At 42.7% G+C, this 15768-nt stretch overlaps 1 protein-coding gene and 1 long non-coding RNA gene across 2 annotated transcripts; both read left to right on the top strand.

The window, feature by feature from the left end:
* The first annotated feature begins 2346 nt into the window (after nucleotides 1-2346).
* On the top strand, nucleotides 2347-12226 carry LOC306970817. Its single transcript, XR_013793416.1, has 3 exons — nucleotides 2347-2422; nucleotides 11142-11720; nucleotides 12174-12226. It is a non-coding gene; the product is annotated as an uncharacterized lncRNA (long non-coding RNA).
* Nucleotides 12227-13913: 1687 nt separating this feature from the next.
* LOC306969947 (trafficking regulator of GLUT4 1-like) lies at nucleotides 13914-15562 on the top strand. Its single transcript, XM_079565741.1, has 3 exons — nucleotides 13914-14805; nucleotides 15061-15187; nucleotides 15278-15562. Exons 1-3 carry the CDS (start codon nucleotides 14401-14403, stop codon nucleotides 15298-15300), a joined length of 555 nt encoding a protein of 184 aa, XP_079421867.1. The 5' UTR covers nucleotides 13914-14400; the 3' UTR covers nucleotides 15301-15562.
* The last annotated feature ends 206 nt before the right edge of the window (nucleotides 15563-15768 follow it).

Consider the following 15768-nt stretch of genomic DNA (forward strand, 5'->3'; position numbering starts at 1 on the left):
TGTTCTGTATGTCAAAATACACCCAAAATGTAATGTATATTTTATTCTATTTACAGGGCAAAATGTACAGTATGGTTTTGGATCATACCCTGTTGCACCAGACCTGGTGGATTCATACTCTAACAAAAGCTGTTGGGATTGGGGGTGGATTCGAGCTTCACCATGTGACGGGTCAGTCTCACTGTGAGAGGCTGGGAAACACCACCTTGAACTCTATTGAAAGCAATGTCAATGCTCCACAAGAGTCTTGTTTGTTTCCTCTTTGTCTGACTTCAAGATCCACTCAAACACCTGTCATATTCAGAAGCATACAGACGACACAGCCTTGTGGCTCAAGAACAACCAGACAAAGGAATATAGGGACTTAATACATTGAGAAAGAAACACTCCTTTGAATATGTTCACACATTCTTAGGTAAGTTTTATCAGTCTGTTGTAGCTGCAGTCCCTTTTTTATGTTGCTGTGCTGGGAAACATCTCACAGTCAAAAACTGTAGCAAGCTCAGGAGGCCAGGGCCAGTATAGTTGAGGGGTCACTGGACAGTGTGGGGGCCATGGTGGAGAGGTGCATGGGGATAAAGAGACCACCCTCAGAAACACAAGACACCCCCTGTATATCTGTCATTTTCCCTTAAGCAAATTTAGAGTATGAAACCTAAACTTTGAAAGACCCGCCTACATGATATTGCTAAAGGATCTCAATTGTCATTGCTTGCTGTGGGTTTAGATGTCTTGGAAACCGTGTGCTTTGAGCTCATTAACTTTTATATGCAACACATAAAAATGACTGATGAAGCTTTTGAAACATGAAGCAGGCATAACATGAGGAGAACCGACAGCTGATTGTACACATGGTTTCTGCTGCGTGCCTGGTTTGTCAGCTGAGGAGAGAGAGAGGGAAGAACTCGAGCTTCTCGACTCGAGTGAGAAGACCAGATTTAAGAAGGTGGGAGTGTGGGAGGGAGATGCCAAAAGGCCTGCGTCAGAGAAAGAGGGAGAGAAGGGGTGAAGGTGGGGGCGGCTGAGGGGTAACAGGTTCATCTTGACCTGCTGATGTCTCTGGAGGCCATTTGCTCTTTGCACACTTTTGTCTTTGTCCATGTCAAGTATAAAATAGAATAACTTTAGTATTTTCACTGAAATATTTGTCATTATGCAACAACTTGATTAGATTACATAAGACAACTTGTGCTTTTATAATCATAAAGCCTTATGAGTGGCTATTGTCACATTGATGAATCTTTACCACTCTTATAATTAGAGTTTAAAGGTGCATTGTGTAACTTTGTATGTGGAAAAAAGTTGATATTTGTGCGTATTTGACCTTGTAGTGACCCAGCGGCTGTATGAGTGGTCAGCATGACGCCTTTACTTTCGATCACAGTGGTCTCTACAACGCTCCAGGATCAATTGTTTAGTAGGTTTTCTGGTGAGAGGGTCCGTCAACAGTGAAAAAAATGAACAATTGATCCTGCGGTGTTGTAGAGACTACTCATAAAGCCGCTGAGTCACTACAAGGTCAAACTTTTTTTCCCATATAAAAAGTTGCATAATGCATCTTTAATTAGGCCTATTATCAATGATGTGAATGGAGGCTATACTGGGCCATATTATGTCGAGGTTTTACTCTGTACGTCTCTTGATTCCTGTTTTGAATAGCTACACAGCTAGGTTAACAAAGCAGGGCCTACCTTCTTCAGAATGTTCAGGAAATACTAAGCTGTTTATACTGTTCCCCCAAGAAATCTGCTATATAACCTGCTGCAAACCTGCGTGCTGACGTCACCCGCGCGTACTTTGACGTGCACACTCCCATGTCCGCGGCCGACGTCATGACGCTGCCAGCTGATCGAGGAGAAGCCGGCTGCGTGTGTGGCTCCGAGATGGGTGTGTATTTGACAGAGGGAGGGTGTACTGAGCGCGCGCGAGAGAGAGAGAGAGAGAGAGAGAGAGAGAGAGAGAGAGAGAGAGAGAGAGAGAAAGAGAGAGAAAGAGAGAGAGAGAGAGAGAGAGAGGGGAGTGACTGAGTTGTGTAAAAAGGGGGTTGAAGTCCTGCGAAGCTGCCATCTCTCTCTTCTCCACAGCAGTCTACGTGCGGGGAAAGTGCTCTCCCCGGGACGCCTTTAGATTGAAATTTCTCCAAAAGCTCCAGCACCAAAGACCCAGTCGGAGATGTGAAGAGGAAGAGCCCCGGACAGACTGAGAGAGAGGGGGGGCAGAGAGGTGGGCGAGGCTCCCGCGAACTCCTCCGGATCCAGTGGCCGCCCGCCTGCTTAAGAGGAGCGACCCAGCCCGCGGTCAAGGCGGGGCACTCCGCACGGCTCGGTGTCGGTCTCTCCCTCGCGTGATTCTGCGCCGGTTCCGTGCCTCTCCTATCAAGTGTGATTCAGTGTGTACCGGACCGGATGACCTACTTCGCCTGGTAAAACGATAACCCAACCCTAATAACCTAACGCCACTTTGTTTGACTCAAGTCTGGATAGCCTGTTCGGATCTTAACACATTTCTTTCACAGGGTTAAATTTCCTATGCATTTACGTCGTGTGACTCTTCTGGCATACAGATTGGGTGCTTGGGGAGTTGTGGCTGCCTGACTGTTAGGCCTTGAGATATGTCACAGCCCAGGCCTTTAAACAGGAGAACATATTGAACCTTTATAAGTACATCTGATCACTCTTAGGGGATTTAAAATCACTGCATCTCCCAGCAACACGTGGGCGAGTTGCAATAAAAAATCTGAGTGACAATTTAGTGATCATTTCTTGGACCACCTTGATAAATGTGCCATTAATTTAGTTACATAATGAAACGCAGGGAAGACTTGGGCTGTGTCTTGATAGCAGCATTTCTTTATAGTGGTTGATTGACGTGATGTATTGTGATTTAAACTATATGATTGCATGGGGTAAGTTTAGGAAACAAGGCCTAAGAGGGAAAAGGCCAGCGCAAACAGGTAAAAACAGGAAGATAAGGGACATGTCAAGCCACTTCTTCTGAGAAAACGCTGACAGACTTTTAACCGAGACACACCAAAGCAGAGTCAAAACTTTGAGGAACAGTGAGTGCCTTTTCGAAATCTGATGACGTAGGAGCTGAAGCAGGCCCGACCACAATATACAATTCCTCCACCAACCCATTGCTTCTCTGTATTTCCTGTGTTGGTATCAAAAAAAGGTGCAGTGGGGTTATGTTTAAATGAGTACTTTTAAAGGAGAAGGAGGGGGGGGTGGCATGTTACAGTGTTGCAGGCAGCCCTGTCTTACATAATTGTACAGGCAGCAGGGTTCAGTACGCCGGTAGGAATGCGCAATAGGCCCTGTCACGAGATGCACTGGTCCCATTGCAAACGCGGACTCTGTGACATAAGCCAGGGCCTATCAGCGAGGATCACATGGCGCGGGGCAATCTCTCCAGTTAAACAGCAACTTATGCATGTACCGATTTCTCAAGCCCCTCACGGTGCATATAGGCTTATGTGTGTGGGGCTGTGTGTGTGCCTCATGTTTGCAGAAGTGAGGCCATCTTGCTCAACCAGGTTACACCCTTCATTCCTTCATATTGCGTGTCTGTGTCAGAGAGGGGCAAGAAGAAAAAAAGAAAGAAGGGATGTCAGGTTATGTGTTAGGGCGGCACGTCAGATGAAGAATAACTGAATGTTGCGTTAACAGTATTACTCGGATATGTCACTAAGCCCTTTCATTGGAATTCAGTGAAAACTAAGATGTAGGAATAGAAAATAAGGATCAAACAAAGGCTAAAAGGACTCAAATTAACCGTTTTTAGTATTCATACGTTGTTCCATTAGGCTGTGCAAGGCTTAGCAAGAATTGTACAAATCTAAGTCAGATGGAAGATGTCAAGGTTTTTTTTTGATATATAGTGGGTTCTTGCTCTATTGATTTACCATTACTGTAATTTAGCAGTATTGTGTGCAGCCCTATTACTACAACATGTCCTGTGTGTATGTTGTTTCAGAAGGGCTCCACTGATAGATGAAAATGGCGGATGGCAGATTCCCCCAGAGCTGGTTTTACTGTACATCCATGACATGAACGTTAGAACAGGTCTATTGTGAGCAGAAGGTGCTGTATGTCAGATGCCCTTCTTACCGCTGTGTGTCCTGGCTTGTAAACTGCAGTACACAATGCATACAGTAGTCCTCTACTTTATTTATTCTGGCTTGGGACCGGCACCTTGAGCACTTACTGGCTTGTGTGAGTCCTGTGGCTGGATTAAGCATTGCCAAAGAGATTTAAATGGCATATAGGATATTATAATGTAAAAAAGAATAACTTAAATGTAACATGTTTTCAAATAGATTATCCAAACTTTGACTTTTGATGCAAATATCAGCTGTAGACCTTACACCCCTTGCAACTAGATTGATTCAAACATTTTGAATTGAACAAATGCCCAAACTTTGCACATTTTTCCTCCATTTTGATTTTGCGTGCTCTGTCCCGTCCGCATAGCCCTATAGCCCCGCGCATATGCAGTAGCTGCAGTGTCTCTGATCAGCACATTTCTGAAGCCGCCGCCCTTTTTGTCTGTTTTCTCGGTATTTGTCCCATTCTTGCTCTAAAATGAACGGTCTCTATCTCACGCTGCAATCTGGGACAGTCGGCTGACTCCCTCCACCAGCTTCACGCCCTCAGCTCAGGCAGGAATGCACCTCATTGATACGTAAACCGTCCGGGAGCGCTTATTGGGCAGGTGTTGTATTTGCATTGTCACTTTTTTGTGTGCATTTGTTAGATTTCATGTGCAACAACTACATGTTATTTAGTCTGTTAATATATTATAGGGTAAAACAACTAGCTTAGGCCAACTCTGGTTATTTAGTTCAGGGGTAAATTCTCTATTCACTGAACCCAAAATACTGTAATTTGCTATAATAGTGAGGGCTGCATTGGACCTCATCTGCTCTTGCACTGACACTTTTGGATTGTGGCCTTGTCTCATAATATTGTAAACACTATTATTACTTATTATTATGTAAAAGGTAAAAGGTGTTGTTGACATGTTGTGACAGATAGGACAGAGCAATAACTGCAAGATCACTGGACGATATACAAAGTTATCATATCAAGTATAATTGGCTGTGTTAAAACAAAACAAAAAAGGGTTTACTTTAAAGTGACACTTCAGTGCTTTGGTAGTGAATTGTAAAGTCAGTCCGCTTCTTTTTACACATTGAGGCAGACCAGAAAAAAAAAGAATATTGATTGTCATTTTTATCAATGACATTCACCCCCCAGACTGCCACAGATCTTGTGTTTCCACCATATTCTTTTTACACTTCACACATAATGAGCCTGAAACCCCTCGTCTCTTTGCATGAGCCTCCAGGTCGTCTCACGAAGACTTGAGCGTTCATCAGCGTATGTAAAAAAGGTCAGATGACATACTTGTGAAACCTCAATGCAACAGCAGCAGTTTCCAGCTTTTCATTATATTTAAACACAGCGTTTGTTCGTGACTCAGATTTAGGGACGGGTTACTCAGTACGTTTCATTTTCAAGAAGCATGAATTCCAGCCGCACCAAAGCCGCGCTGTGTAAAATCCAAAGCAAATGCTATAGGGCCTCGTGATTTGGCAAAAATCTATACATCTCAGTGTGTTAAAGCCAGTTTTAGTAGTGTTAATGTTTATTTCACAACCTATAAACACAGCAGTATGGAGTATTCACTGTAGTTGTGGTAGTATTTAAAGCGAGTCAGTCGGATATGTCTCCTATTAACTGTTATACTGCACTGGACCATTGATAGACATATGGTACATAGGGTCTCATAATGTAGGCGTCAGTAGCTCAGTTGGAAGAGCGTTCATCTACTGATCCAAAGGTCGCTGGATCGATCCTGGTTCCTGCCACGGCCTACTGCTGTTGTGTCCTTGGGAGAGACACTTCACTCACCTTTCCCCCAGTGTCTACACGCACTGGTAGTGTGTGGAGGGGGTGAATGGTTTCCTGGTGTAAAGTGAAGAACTACAGTAATAGAGGTTGAAAACATGATATAAATGTGACAGTTTATTCAGTTCTGTTTAGAAGGTCGAGAGCCACCCATTAGCACATAAACTTATAAATGGCCTTTGAAATGTCCGCCATGTTAGGTGTTATTGACGTGATAAATTTCAGCTTTTGTGCTTTTATGTCTATTCTTTTTTACCGTAACCATAGAAATCCTTTTTTTTTTTTTTTACCCCCATTGGTCAACCCACATCCTTTCCTTTATGCCACTATCTCGCCTTATGTTACTTTGCGCTGCTCAATTGCACCGGCCACCACATGATGGTGCAGTCTTTTTGTCCGTGGCACGCCTGTCCCGGTTCCCCATGTCCTCTCTCGCTCCTGGTCATGCCTGCACGTCCACAGCCCCCAGATAAGGCCAGCGTTTTGTGTGTTTGAATGTGCGTTATCTCCCAAACGCTGTTGCATGTTGCATGGAAAATAACCTGGTCGTCTCAAGGCCCTTTTCACACTGGCTGCAATGTGTCTCAGTGGAGGAAATGGAGGGTGTGTGATATGTAGTGAATGGATGACGATAGGGCGCAGATGTGAATTACAGGTGGGGCAAGAGGGGCATCGTTGCCTAGTGGTGCCTTTGTAACAGGCCTTATTTGTAACTAAATAGTAATGGTGGGTTTAGATTTTTTGTTATTTTATTTCTTTGTCATAGTCCTATACCAAAATCAAAGGAGTATATTTATTTATTTTCCTGACAACAATGCACTAAATTTAGAATATCTGAAAAAAGGGAAATTTCAACCAAAACCTTTGCATACCCCAATCGCATTTGGAAATAAACATGTATCTTTTCCCCACATATTCCTTTTCACTTGATAGCTAAATTGATAGATGTTATGGCAGTTGGTGTTGGGGGCGTATATAACATAACCATGTTTTTTAATTATTCTAAATATTAAGTAGCCTTATTAGATTGGCACATCCAGGCTGTACCTCACCAAAGACAATATAATGCTAAATTGACTTTTTTATGGAGCATTCCGATCTGGATTTCCTGTATTTGTTTGTGTCTTAGAGGGAAAACAAGACAATCCTCCACATTCTATAACCCTATAATCCATCCATCCAGTGCCATCGATTTGCTTGCATGAGGTTGGGTGAAACAAGTCTCACAGTTTCTAACTTTCGGCACTCCAGGCCAAATTGCAATCCCGGACAGCCCAGTTTTTCAGACTTAACTGTCTTTTAACTGTAAGATGTCAGTGCAGATGTACCTATAATAATGTTTTCAAGCCTCATACTAGGTTAATGTAATATCACAGTCAAATCAAATCAAAAAAATCATATCAAAGTTAAGATTCAAACATTATTATGAGTGTGTTGTCTTTGCCTAAATCACAAAGACACGTGAGATGAGAGCAATTTATCTGTAAGAGGTGCATAAGAGGCAGAAAACAACAGCAATATTCCAGGAAGGTAGACTTACCAAAAGCACTCTTTATTCTGTTAAGGGCTTTGATAGAGCTCTATTGGATATTATGTAATAAGCTACACAATTGCAATAATGAAAATTGTTCACAGCAGAGACTATTCAAAAGCAAGTCGGCTCTTACCGTCATTATCACTTATACAAAGCTGAATAGTGCACCGGTCCAAAATGTGGAGAAAAAAAAAAAACTGGTACATTTTAAAAACTGGAAAAGGAGGAGTGACTCGTTGAGCCCGCAGTCGGATGGAATTTCTAACATACGCAGCGGGAATGTTAGGAATGCTGGACTGTCTGATCTGAGAGAGAGACAGAAAGAGACGCAGAGAAGGTGGAGAGGACAGACAGAGCAGTCGATATGAAATGCTTTGACGTAAAAATAGATCAGTGTGATATGCACATGCTATAGACTGCAGTACGGTCTGGTCATCCATTGTGCCAGTTTTACCCGGTCACAAAGGACCACAAAACGTCAAACTCCTTGGGTCATGTCCAAGTCTGCGCATGGGGGGATAGGAGCAGGAAGGGCATCTGGCATTATCATTGACACATGAATATGTAAATCACTGCACAATGGAAGCAGACAATCAGCAGTGAGGTGTTCAGTCCAACGCCTCAGAGTGATAACCACAAAAGGGAAAAGGAAAAATAAACTTCCATATAAACTGTTAAAATGTAATAAGCACTGTCCTTTGTGTCATGTTATTGGGTCAAACTTGGTAGCGGTAACTACCATGACTGGGGACTGTTTGTCATTTTGTTGATTGCAGTAATAGCTTTTTATTCCACCGTGCACTGACCCTCTCTGGCCGAATGATATTGTGTCTATTGTGCGGTGCATTTTTGTGGAGGGCGTTGGGGGGGAAAGCAGAGCACTGAGAGGAAACTGTCCCGGACACACGGAGAACATGCAACACATGTGAAGTCCACTCAGAGAGGCCCCGCCCTGAACGGCAGGCAGCCCTGGACTTTCAATACCCCCTTACCATCATTTAGTTTTCTTCTGATTTAGCTTATTCTGTATGAATCATCAACTTAAATGATCAATGTCTTGCCCTGTTATTGATTGGGCTAACAAACTAGAACAGAAGGTGAAACATTTTGTGGTTGTATAATAACTGTTGCTCATGACTCCATCTAGTGGTACAAAATGATATTACAGAAGGCCTATAATCTTCTCTCTATTACGTGTCCATTTTGTAGCAGTGCAACACATTTTGTTTCTTATTTGATTTCAGTACAAGTAACTATTGCTGTAAGAATCCTTCTCCTGGCATTCTTCATAGAATTTTGCTTTTCTAGCTCATTACTCCACCTGGTGCTTAGAAAGTCCAAAATGGAGTCCAGGCCAAAACATTTACTGTGTTTTTGGACACTGAACTTGTACTTATAATGTGACTGACAGTGATTAGGACATTATTATCAGTTTATCACTTGATTGTAACCACAGGAGCGGGCTCTGGGTTAGATAATCATGACTCACTCTCACCTGACTGCTTCTTCCAAACAAACCAAATGCAATATTGCCCTTCTATCCTACTTTTGTGAACCAAACTGGTTGTTGGTCATCTCAAAATCCAATTTTTTTTTTGTGTACTCTTAAGACGGCGCTTTTTTACTTGCTGCAAAATTGTCCCGGGATTGTTAGAAAAGCTTTCCAAAGTTTCTTCTTAGACGCTTTTTCACACTCTTCGGATCAGATTTGGCATAAGCTGTGGGCGACACAAAGGGTTGTCGAGTCACTTGCATTTCTTTTGCACCGGCAGTTTCCATGGTCAAGATTTGAAGAGAGTCCATTGTATAAGGGAGAGAGATTACGTCTCAATCCCGCAAATCTTTGTGTATGTACACTCTTAGAGGCAAGGAGGGGGAAATGCCTTGCCCAATCATACAAACACTGTATGCACTGGCCAGAACTAGGATCAAACCACCAACTGCTGTCACAGATTTGGCTTCAATCGTTTTATTCGGAAACGACTCGGCCTGTAAGAAAGTTTAAACTCCGAGCTTTGTTCCCGTTGTTGTTTGACAGTGCATGTACTTCACACTTTCAGGAAATGGGCAGCTCAGGCGCCTCCTCACACTTCATCCATTGCGTTAATTCCATTTGCAACAATGACTATGGAGCCATTTTGTGTCAGACTCTCATCTTGTTACAGAGTCTTGGATGCTTCTCCTGTCCGGGGCTTGTAATTACAGAAAGAAGGATGTGACCGCCGGTTCCTGCAACTGTAGACAAAAACAATTTAAAATGCAATGAAAGGACCGAACGATGCATCAACAAGTACAATATAAGAGACGCATGTTTGACAAATAAAGGTATCGAGCGGGAGTTAAGTTAACAGGATGGAAACTTTTTGCAAGTCAGAACAGGCGGCGAGAAGAGGGCGCTGAGTCACTGTTTCGAATGAGCAACGCAAAGTGGAAAAGTACAACCACAAGTTCTTCTTATTATCAGGGAATTGTTGGGATTTTTTAGATGGTAGTGACCCGCCCCACGCTGCAGTCAAAATAACGGGCAATATTCTGCCACTTTATGCCTCAGGAATGTGCGGCATTTGTGTAACTACAGTGAGGGAGAGGTTTGCCATCCGTTTTAATAGGAGTTGCTACGATAATAAACAACACATGGGATGAATTAGGTATACACTACCAACAACGAGTGAATATTAAAAATAGCTGTGTAATGAACATTGTTTTTCATGTCCTCATCTTTTTGTCACATGCCTTTCTGGAATACTGTCAAAATGGCAAGTGTGCTGCTTGACCTTGACACCAACACTTCAACAATCTTCTTTTATCGTGGAAGTGTTTACCCCAACCATACATGCCCACATCTCAGCTATCTGTGGCAGGATTCAGAAGAAGACCTCGCACTCTCTCCTCGTAACCACAGTAACGGGACCAAAACGGACTTAAAATCTTATCAAAGTAGTACTTCTCCTGCATTGTGGTTGAGGAGACACAGGCGGCAGTGCGTGGCAGGGTCAGGTCATGTAGCTCTTCTCAGATGATTTCACTCAGTTACTCACAGCCCAGTGCACTTCACTGCTACCCATCTACTGCACAGCTGTAGGGTCAAAAAGGGAAAATGGCAAAGTTTCATCTCGTATTGGTAGCATAAAGTTAAGTATGTCCCTCTGTTATGGTTTGCTACTGGGAGAAGTCGGGTGGAGCCTTTGGAAAGAGATCTAGGTCTTTTTAACTATACTATACTAACTATATTCTTGGCCAGAAGTCAACATTAAACTTTTTTTTTTTAAATGTCTAACACTTCTGGATGAGAGCCTACACAAACATGTTTTATTGTGTCTTAACCAAACCAGTTCTAAGGCAGGACTGAACCGGGAATAAAACCTAAAGGCCATGTACCTCAGCAATGAATGAGGAAACAAATAAAACACAGTATTTTTCCCCCACAAATTCTGCTTTTACAATTTGAATGTTGCTACTTGGGTTAGAAAACAAAACGTGGTCCAGGACCTTTACACTTTGATCAGATTATACATTATTTCATTGAAATTCCCAACCTAAACATACCACAAATAAAGCAGTGCACTCGAAGAGAACTGAGAATCAAATGCAATAGTCTGGCATATTTTCCAGAGCTGACTATCTGTGTTTTGTCTACTGTCTAGCTTAAGGCCACACAGGAAATTAAATGCTTCTTCTTTGTTTCTCTCCAACAGGAATGAGTGCACCTGAAGCTAAAGACGCAGACGCCGTTGATCCAAAATGGCGGACACACAGCGGTTCTTCACTGGCGAGCTTTATGTTGGTGTTCACATGCTAAAGCTGCCAGCTGAAGAACGGCTCTGGTCTGCCCTGCCCGCGGACGAGTGGACACGAGCATCATGGGAGGAAGACCGACCAGAGAGGGCTACAAAATGTGATGGATTTGTTCATCAGACACTGTTATGGTTACAAAACATAACACTGCTCCCTTTGTTGTAAGATTCCTCAACAAACAATGTAACTGTTACAAGCCTTTTTCCTCTGTTACATTATCAGATAGATATGTAGATAGACATATAGACAGATAGATGACAGGCAGATATTATTACATGGTCCAATCACGACTTTCCCAGTCCCAGCCTCTTTTTGGTACATAAATGCGGATCAGGCTCTAGCAATTTCAGATCATTTTAAGCTCTTTCCATTTGGTTACTTCAATAAATCACATGTTTTACATTGACCAAGGCTTGAAATAATAAAAATTCAAATGTTAAGCATATACTTTTAAGGGCTAATTAAACAATATTCAAAATGTCAATGTCAATGTCAATTTTATTTGTAAAGCACATTTAAAGAAAAAAACAATAGTCGACCAAAGTGCTGTACAAGTACAGTAACAATATGTACAGTAAACACAATAAAACTTAAAAACAGGTAACATATAAAAGCACAAACTGTGTCTGGTCTACATAGAACCGAAGGCCAAAGCAAAAAGATGAGTTTTTCATTTGGTTTTAAACTCCTCCATAGACTGAGCCGAGCGCACATGTAGAGGAAGGCTGTTCCAAAGTTTAGGGGCCGCCGCTGAGAAGGCTCGATCACCTCTGGACACACGCTTGGATTTAGGAACAGACAAAAGGAGCTGGTCTGCAGACATCAGAGCTCTGGAAGGACAGTAGAGCTGCAGCAGTTCTGACAGATACTTAGGTGCCAGCGAATTTAGGCATTTAAAAACAATCAGCAGAATTTTAAAATTGATTCAAAAGAGTGGGCTTGATTAACCCACAATGACAAAGCAGCCTCTCCCTCATAAAGTGGTGTCATGTAAAGTGCTTTATGACCATGTCTGTGAAAGGCGCTATGCAAATAAAGATCTTCTTCTTCCTCATGGAAGCATAGCCAGAAGTATCAAGCCTACAATATGCCAGATGCCCTGTGTCACTTCCTGTACTGATAAACATATTAAACTGCCCAATAAAAGTGTGTGATTACCGTGTTTTGTTACATTTACTGAAATACACAGCTATTATTGTCATAAAACTTAAAAATGCCCAACTGCTTCAGGCATATGAAGGCTAAAAGACTCAAAAATAGAGATTGAATCATTTTCTTGACAACTTCACTTGAGACACATGTGAAAAAAGAGAAAAATAAAATAAGAGAATATCTGGTTGTATTTCCAGATTGTACAAGACACATCTTTTGGTCTGAATTTATACTAGGTGTTTATTTGAAATGCTTTTTAGACATATGTCACACAGCACCTCATAAAGAATCACTATTGACTCTCTTGACATGGACATGAACATGAACATAATTAATAAAGAAAATAAAAATAAAAATAAATATATATATATATATATATATATATATATATATATATATATATGCTTTGTATAGCACACACACACACACACACACACACACACACACACACACACACACACACACACACACACACACACACACACAGACAGACAGACAGATTAGATAGATTAGATAGATGGGTAAATGAATACAAACAGTCATTTATGCAGTAACAATTGAACACAATATGACACGTGTTGTTTTTTAGCATTTTTCCACCATCATTAAAACAAAAGGAAGAACAAAGCTGGCGCTTGATTCAGGCAGGAAAACAATAAAAATAAAATTAGAATTCACACTGTGAACTGTGTTCTTTCTATGAGCCTGCAGCAAGCAAAAAAGCATTTTTCTATTGCATATTTTAACAGCCTCGCATTTCCCACCTCCACCATATCAATGACATTTCTTACATCTTTCTCAGCACGAGACTAAACCAATAGACTAAATTCAGCCCTACACACACCTTTTTACAGGCTTCATTGTAGTTCCTAAAACTGCCAGAAGATGGAAGCATAGAACAAGACTGTGAAACAGCAAAACTTGTGATCGGACCAAATAATAAGCCCTACCATGAACTTATTGGTTTTTTTTACCCCCACAAATAAAGGAGCAAAAACGTATAACAAAACTACTAGGATCTGGGAAATCGATTCGTACAAAATGAAAAGCAATCTTTGCTATGCCCGCCCCGATCCCATCAGATTTCGGAAGCTAAACAGGGGAAGACGTGGTTGGTATTTGGATGGGAGACCACTGGGGAACACCATAGAGTGAGCGTGTGGTTGGTGGTGGTCGGAGAAGCCAATGGCGCAGATTGTCAGCCTCACTGCCGTCAGTCTGCCCCATGGCAGCTGTGGCTACTTGCGTAGCTTACTGGAGTAATAATTGCAAAGCCTCTGGAAAAGTGCTACACATGAATGGGAAACCCGTGGCTGGTTTGCGTGACTATACGTCACTGGGGCCCATAGGGAAGATGTACAGGCCAGGGCATATCAGTTACTGTTACATTCTTGATGCAGTAAAATTATCACTCTTAAGTTGTCTTTACAAAGAGCGTTTATCGAGATGTTTTGTTGAGGGAGTTTCATGTCAAATAAGTGCCGTGGAGCTGCCCTGAGTCAGCGGGGCGTGTGCATCTCAAATGTGGTTCAAGTTGTGCAGTGATGCCCAGCCCTCCCCTCAGTCACTCCTGTAGATGCTGATCCAGCCGATGCCGCCGCGCGTAAATGGAAACCTTTTACGCACCGCGCGTGTTCACCCCAAAAGCGCATTAATTGTGTGGGATTTTTTTTTTTTTTTTTTTGCACTGTCACACGACTTGTGCGGTGCCTAAGTAGACTTCAGACACTGGTGATGTGGGGATGAGAGGAGTCCACTAATTTCTTGCTACTTTGACAGAGGGGCAGAGGGAGCGTGCGCCCGGACGCTAAAGGCGGTTGAGAGTCATTTTAAGTCCGATCTTTGAAAAGGAATTACATGGAGTTGAATTAAATTAACCAGGACAATTTGGACACACGAGGTCTCTCTTAAGTCGATGACACTAATGGAAAACAACTAAAATCAGAGTTTACTTTTTCACAGAGGAAGAGCTCCGTCTCACGCCCCTCGCACTTTCATCTGTCAGTGATGGCCATCAACACTGACGCGGCTTTCGAGAAGAGCGCCTTGGGTGAGCGCGAGGTGTCCAACCTCACCGACTTCCAGGACACCGAGAAATTATTAAGCGTCGGCACCACGGAGCCCACGGGCCACGATGGCAACATCAAAGAATCAGACTCGTTCTCGCTCAACATCCGCGGCAGTGTGCGCTCCCTGGATGCGGACCAAAATGGGCACCGATCACCGCTGAAGTCCGGTTCCGTGGGGCAGCTGGCGACCCCACCCAAGTCCACGTCCCGCATGAGCCTCGGCCCTCTCTCTTCCCCGGTACCCCCTGGGTCTAAGCCAGACAGTTACTTGTGGCTGGCAGTGGTGGCCTGCTTTTGTCCCGGTTGGCCGTTCAACATCTGTGCGCTGTGGTACGCTAATGTGGTGAGTTACCTCTAATCACTGTGCGTAAAAGTCTTTAAAAGTTTAATCAAACCCGTTTAGCTCAGAGATTAAATAATTGATGTAGCAGGAGGGGATGATGCTGAAGACACATCACCAAACGAGAGTTTGAGACCCATGTTTTGTTACTGTGAAGATTGCATTGCTCAGCGTCTGGTGGACTGTAATCTTTAACTTTACAGTTAAGTTGGACGTGTGTGTTTTATGTACACTTAATGTTAACCTCTTTCCCCTCAGTCCAAGTCTGTGCTGCATACCGGAGACGTTGCAGGCGCACGGAAGTATGGGCGTCTATCGATGCTGCTGAGCTGCCTGGCCATCCTGCTGGGTGTGGCAGTCATCATCTTCATCGTGCTCACTATAGGTACTTACAGAGCAATGAGCCAAATGCATTACTGAGGCTTAGTATTACATTATGTCCGGTTTTTCAGAAGTTTTGTCTGCTTTTCCTCAGAGCTTCAGCAGCATTCAGACTGAAGGAACTACATTTGCACATGAGACAGAGCAGCGGTCTCAAGCCGTTTTTGAAGAAGCACAAAATCACTCACCAAAGACATTACAGTATCTCAAGTGGACGCCAGTCAAGATAAAACAGATGGAGTCAACTTTTATTCTCTTTTATTCCAACAAAATCCTTCAAACTCTGCAGTGGAGGTCAAGTATAGGCAGAGTCTGATTAAGGATTTTTGATTTATAATTTTGCTGGTGGTGCAATGGACATCATGCACTTTGTTATATTAATGGGAAAGTAAGGAAGTAAGTTGCTGTAGGTTTTATTGGAGCAACCATAAAACTGAGAACTCAGTTACTGGTAAAAGCCGCCAAAAATATTTACCATGTGTCAGTGACAGAGTGGCTATCTCTCGGGCTTTATCCTACCCTCGAATGTCATGCATGTGTTGTGTAATTTGTGACTCTAAATGTCCAGTTGAATGTGAGCGAAAA

This window comes from Gobius niger (assembly GCF_951799975.1).
Source record: "Gobius niger genome assembly, chromosome: 11".
Classification (NCBI taxonomy): domain Eukaryota; kingdom Metazoa; phylum Chordata; class Actinopteri; order Gobiiformes; family Gobiidae; genus Gobius; species Gobius niger.

Coding starts and splice junctions, on each gene's coding strand:
- LOC306969947 (XM_079565741.1), top strand. CDS start 14,401: ATGGCCATCAACACTGACGCGGCTTTCGAGAAGAGCGCCTTGGGTGAG. Junction 14,806..15,060: donor CGCTGTGGTACGCTAATGTG/GTGAGTTACCTC, acceptor CTTTCCCCTCAG/TCCAAGTCTGTGCTGCATAC. Junction 15,188..15,277: donor CTTCATCGTGCTCACTATAG/GTACTTACAGAG, acceptor GCTTTTCCTCAG/AGCTTCAGCAGCATTCAGAC.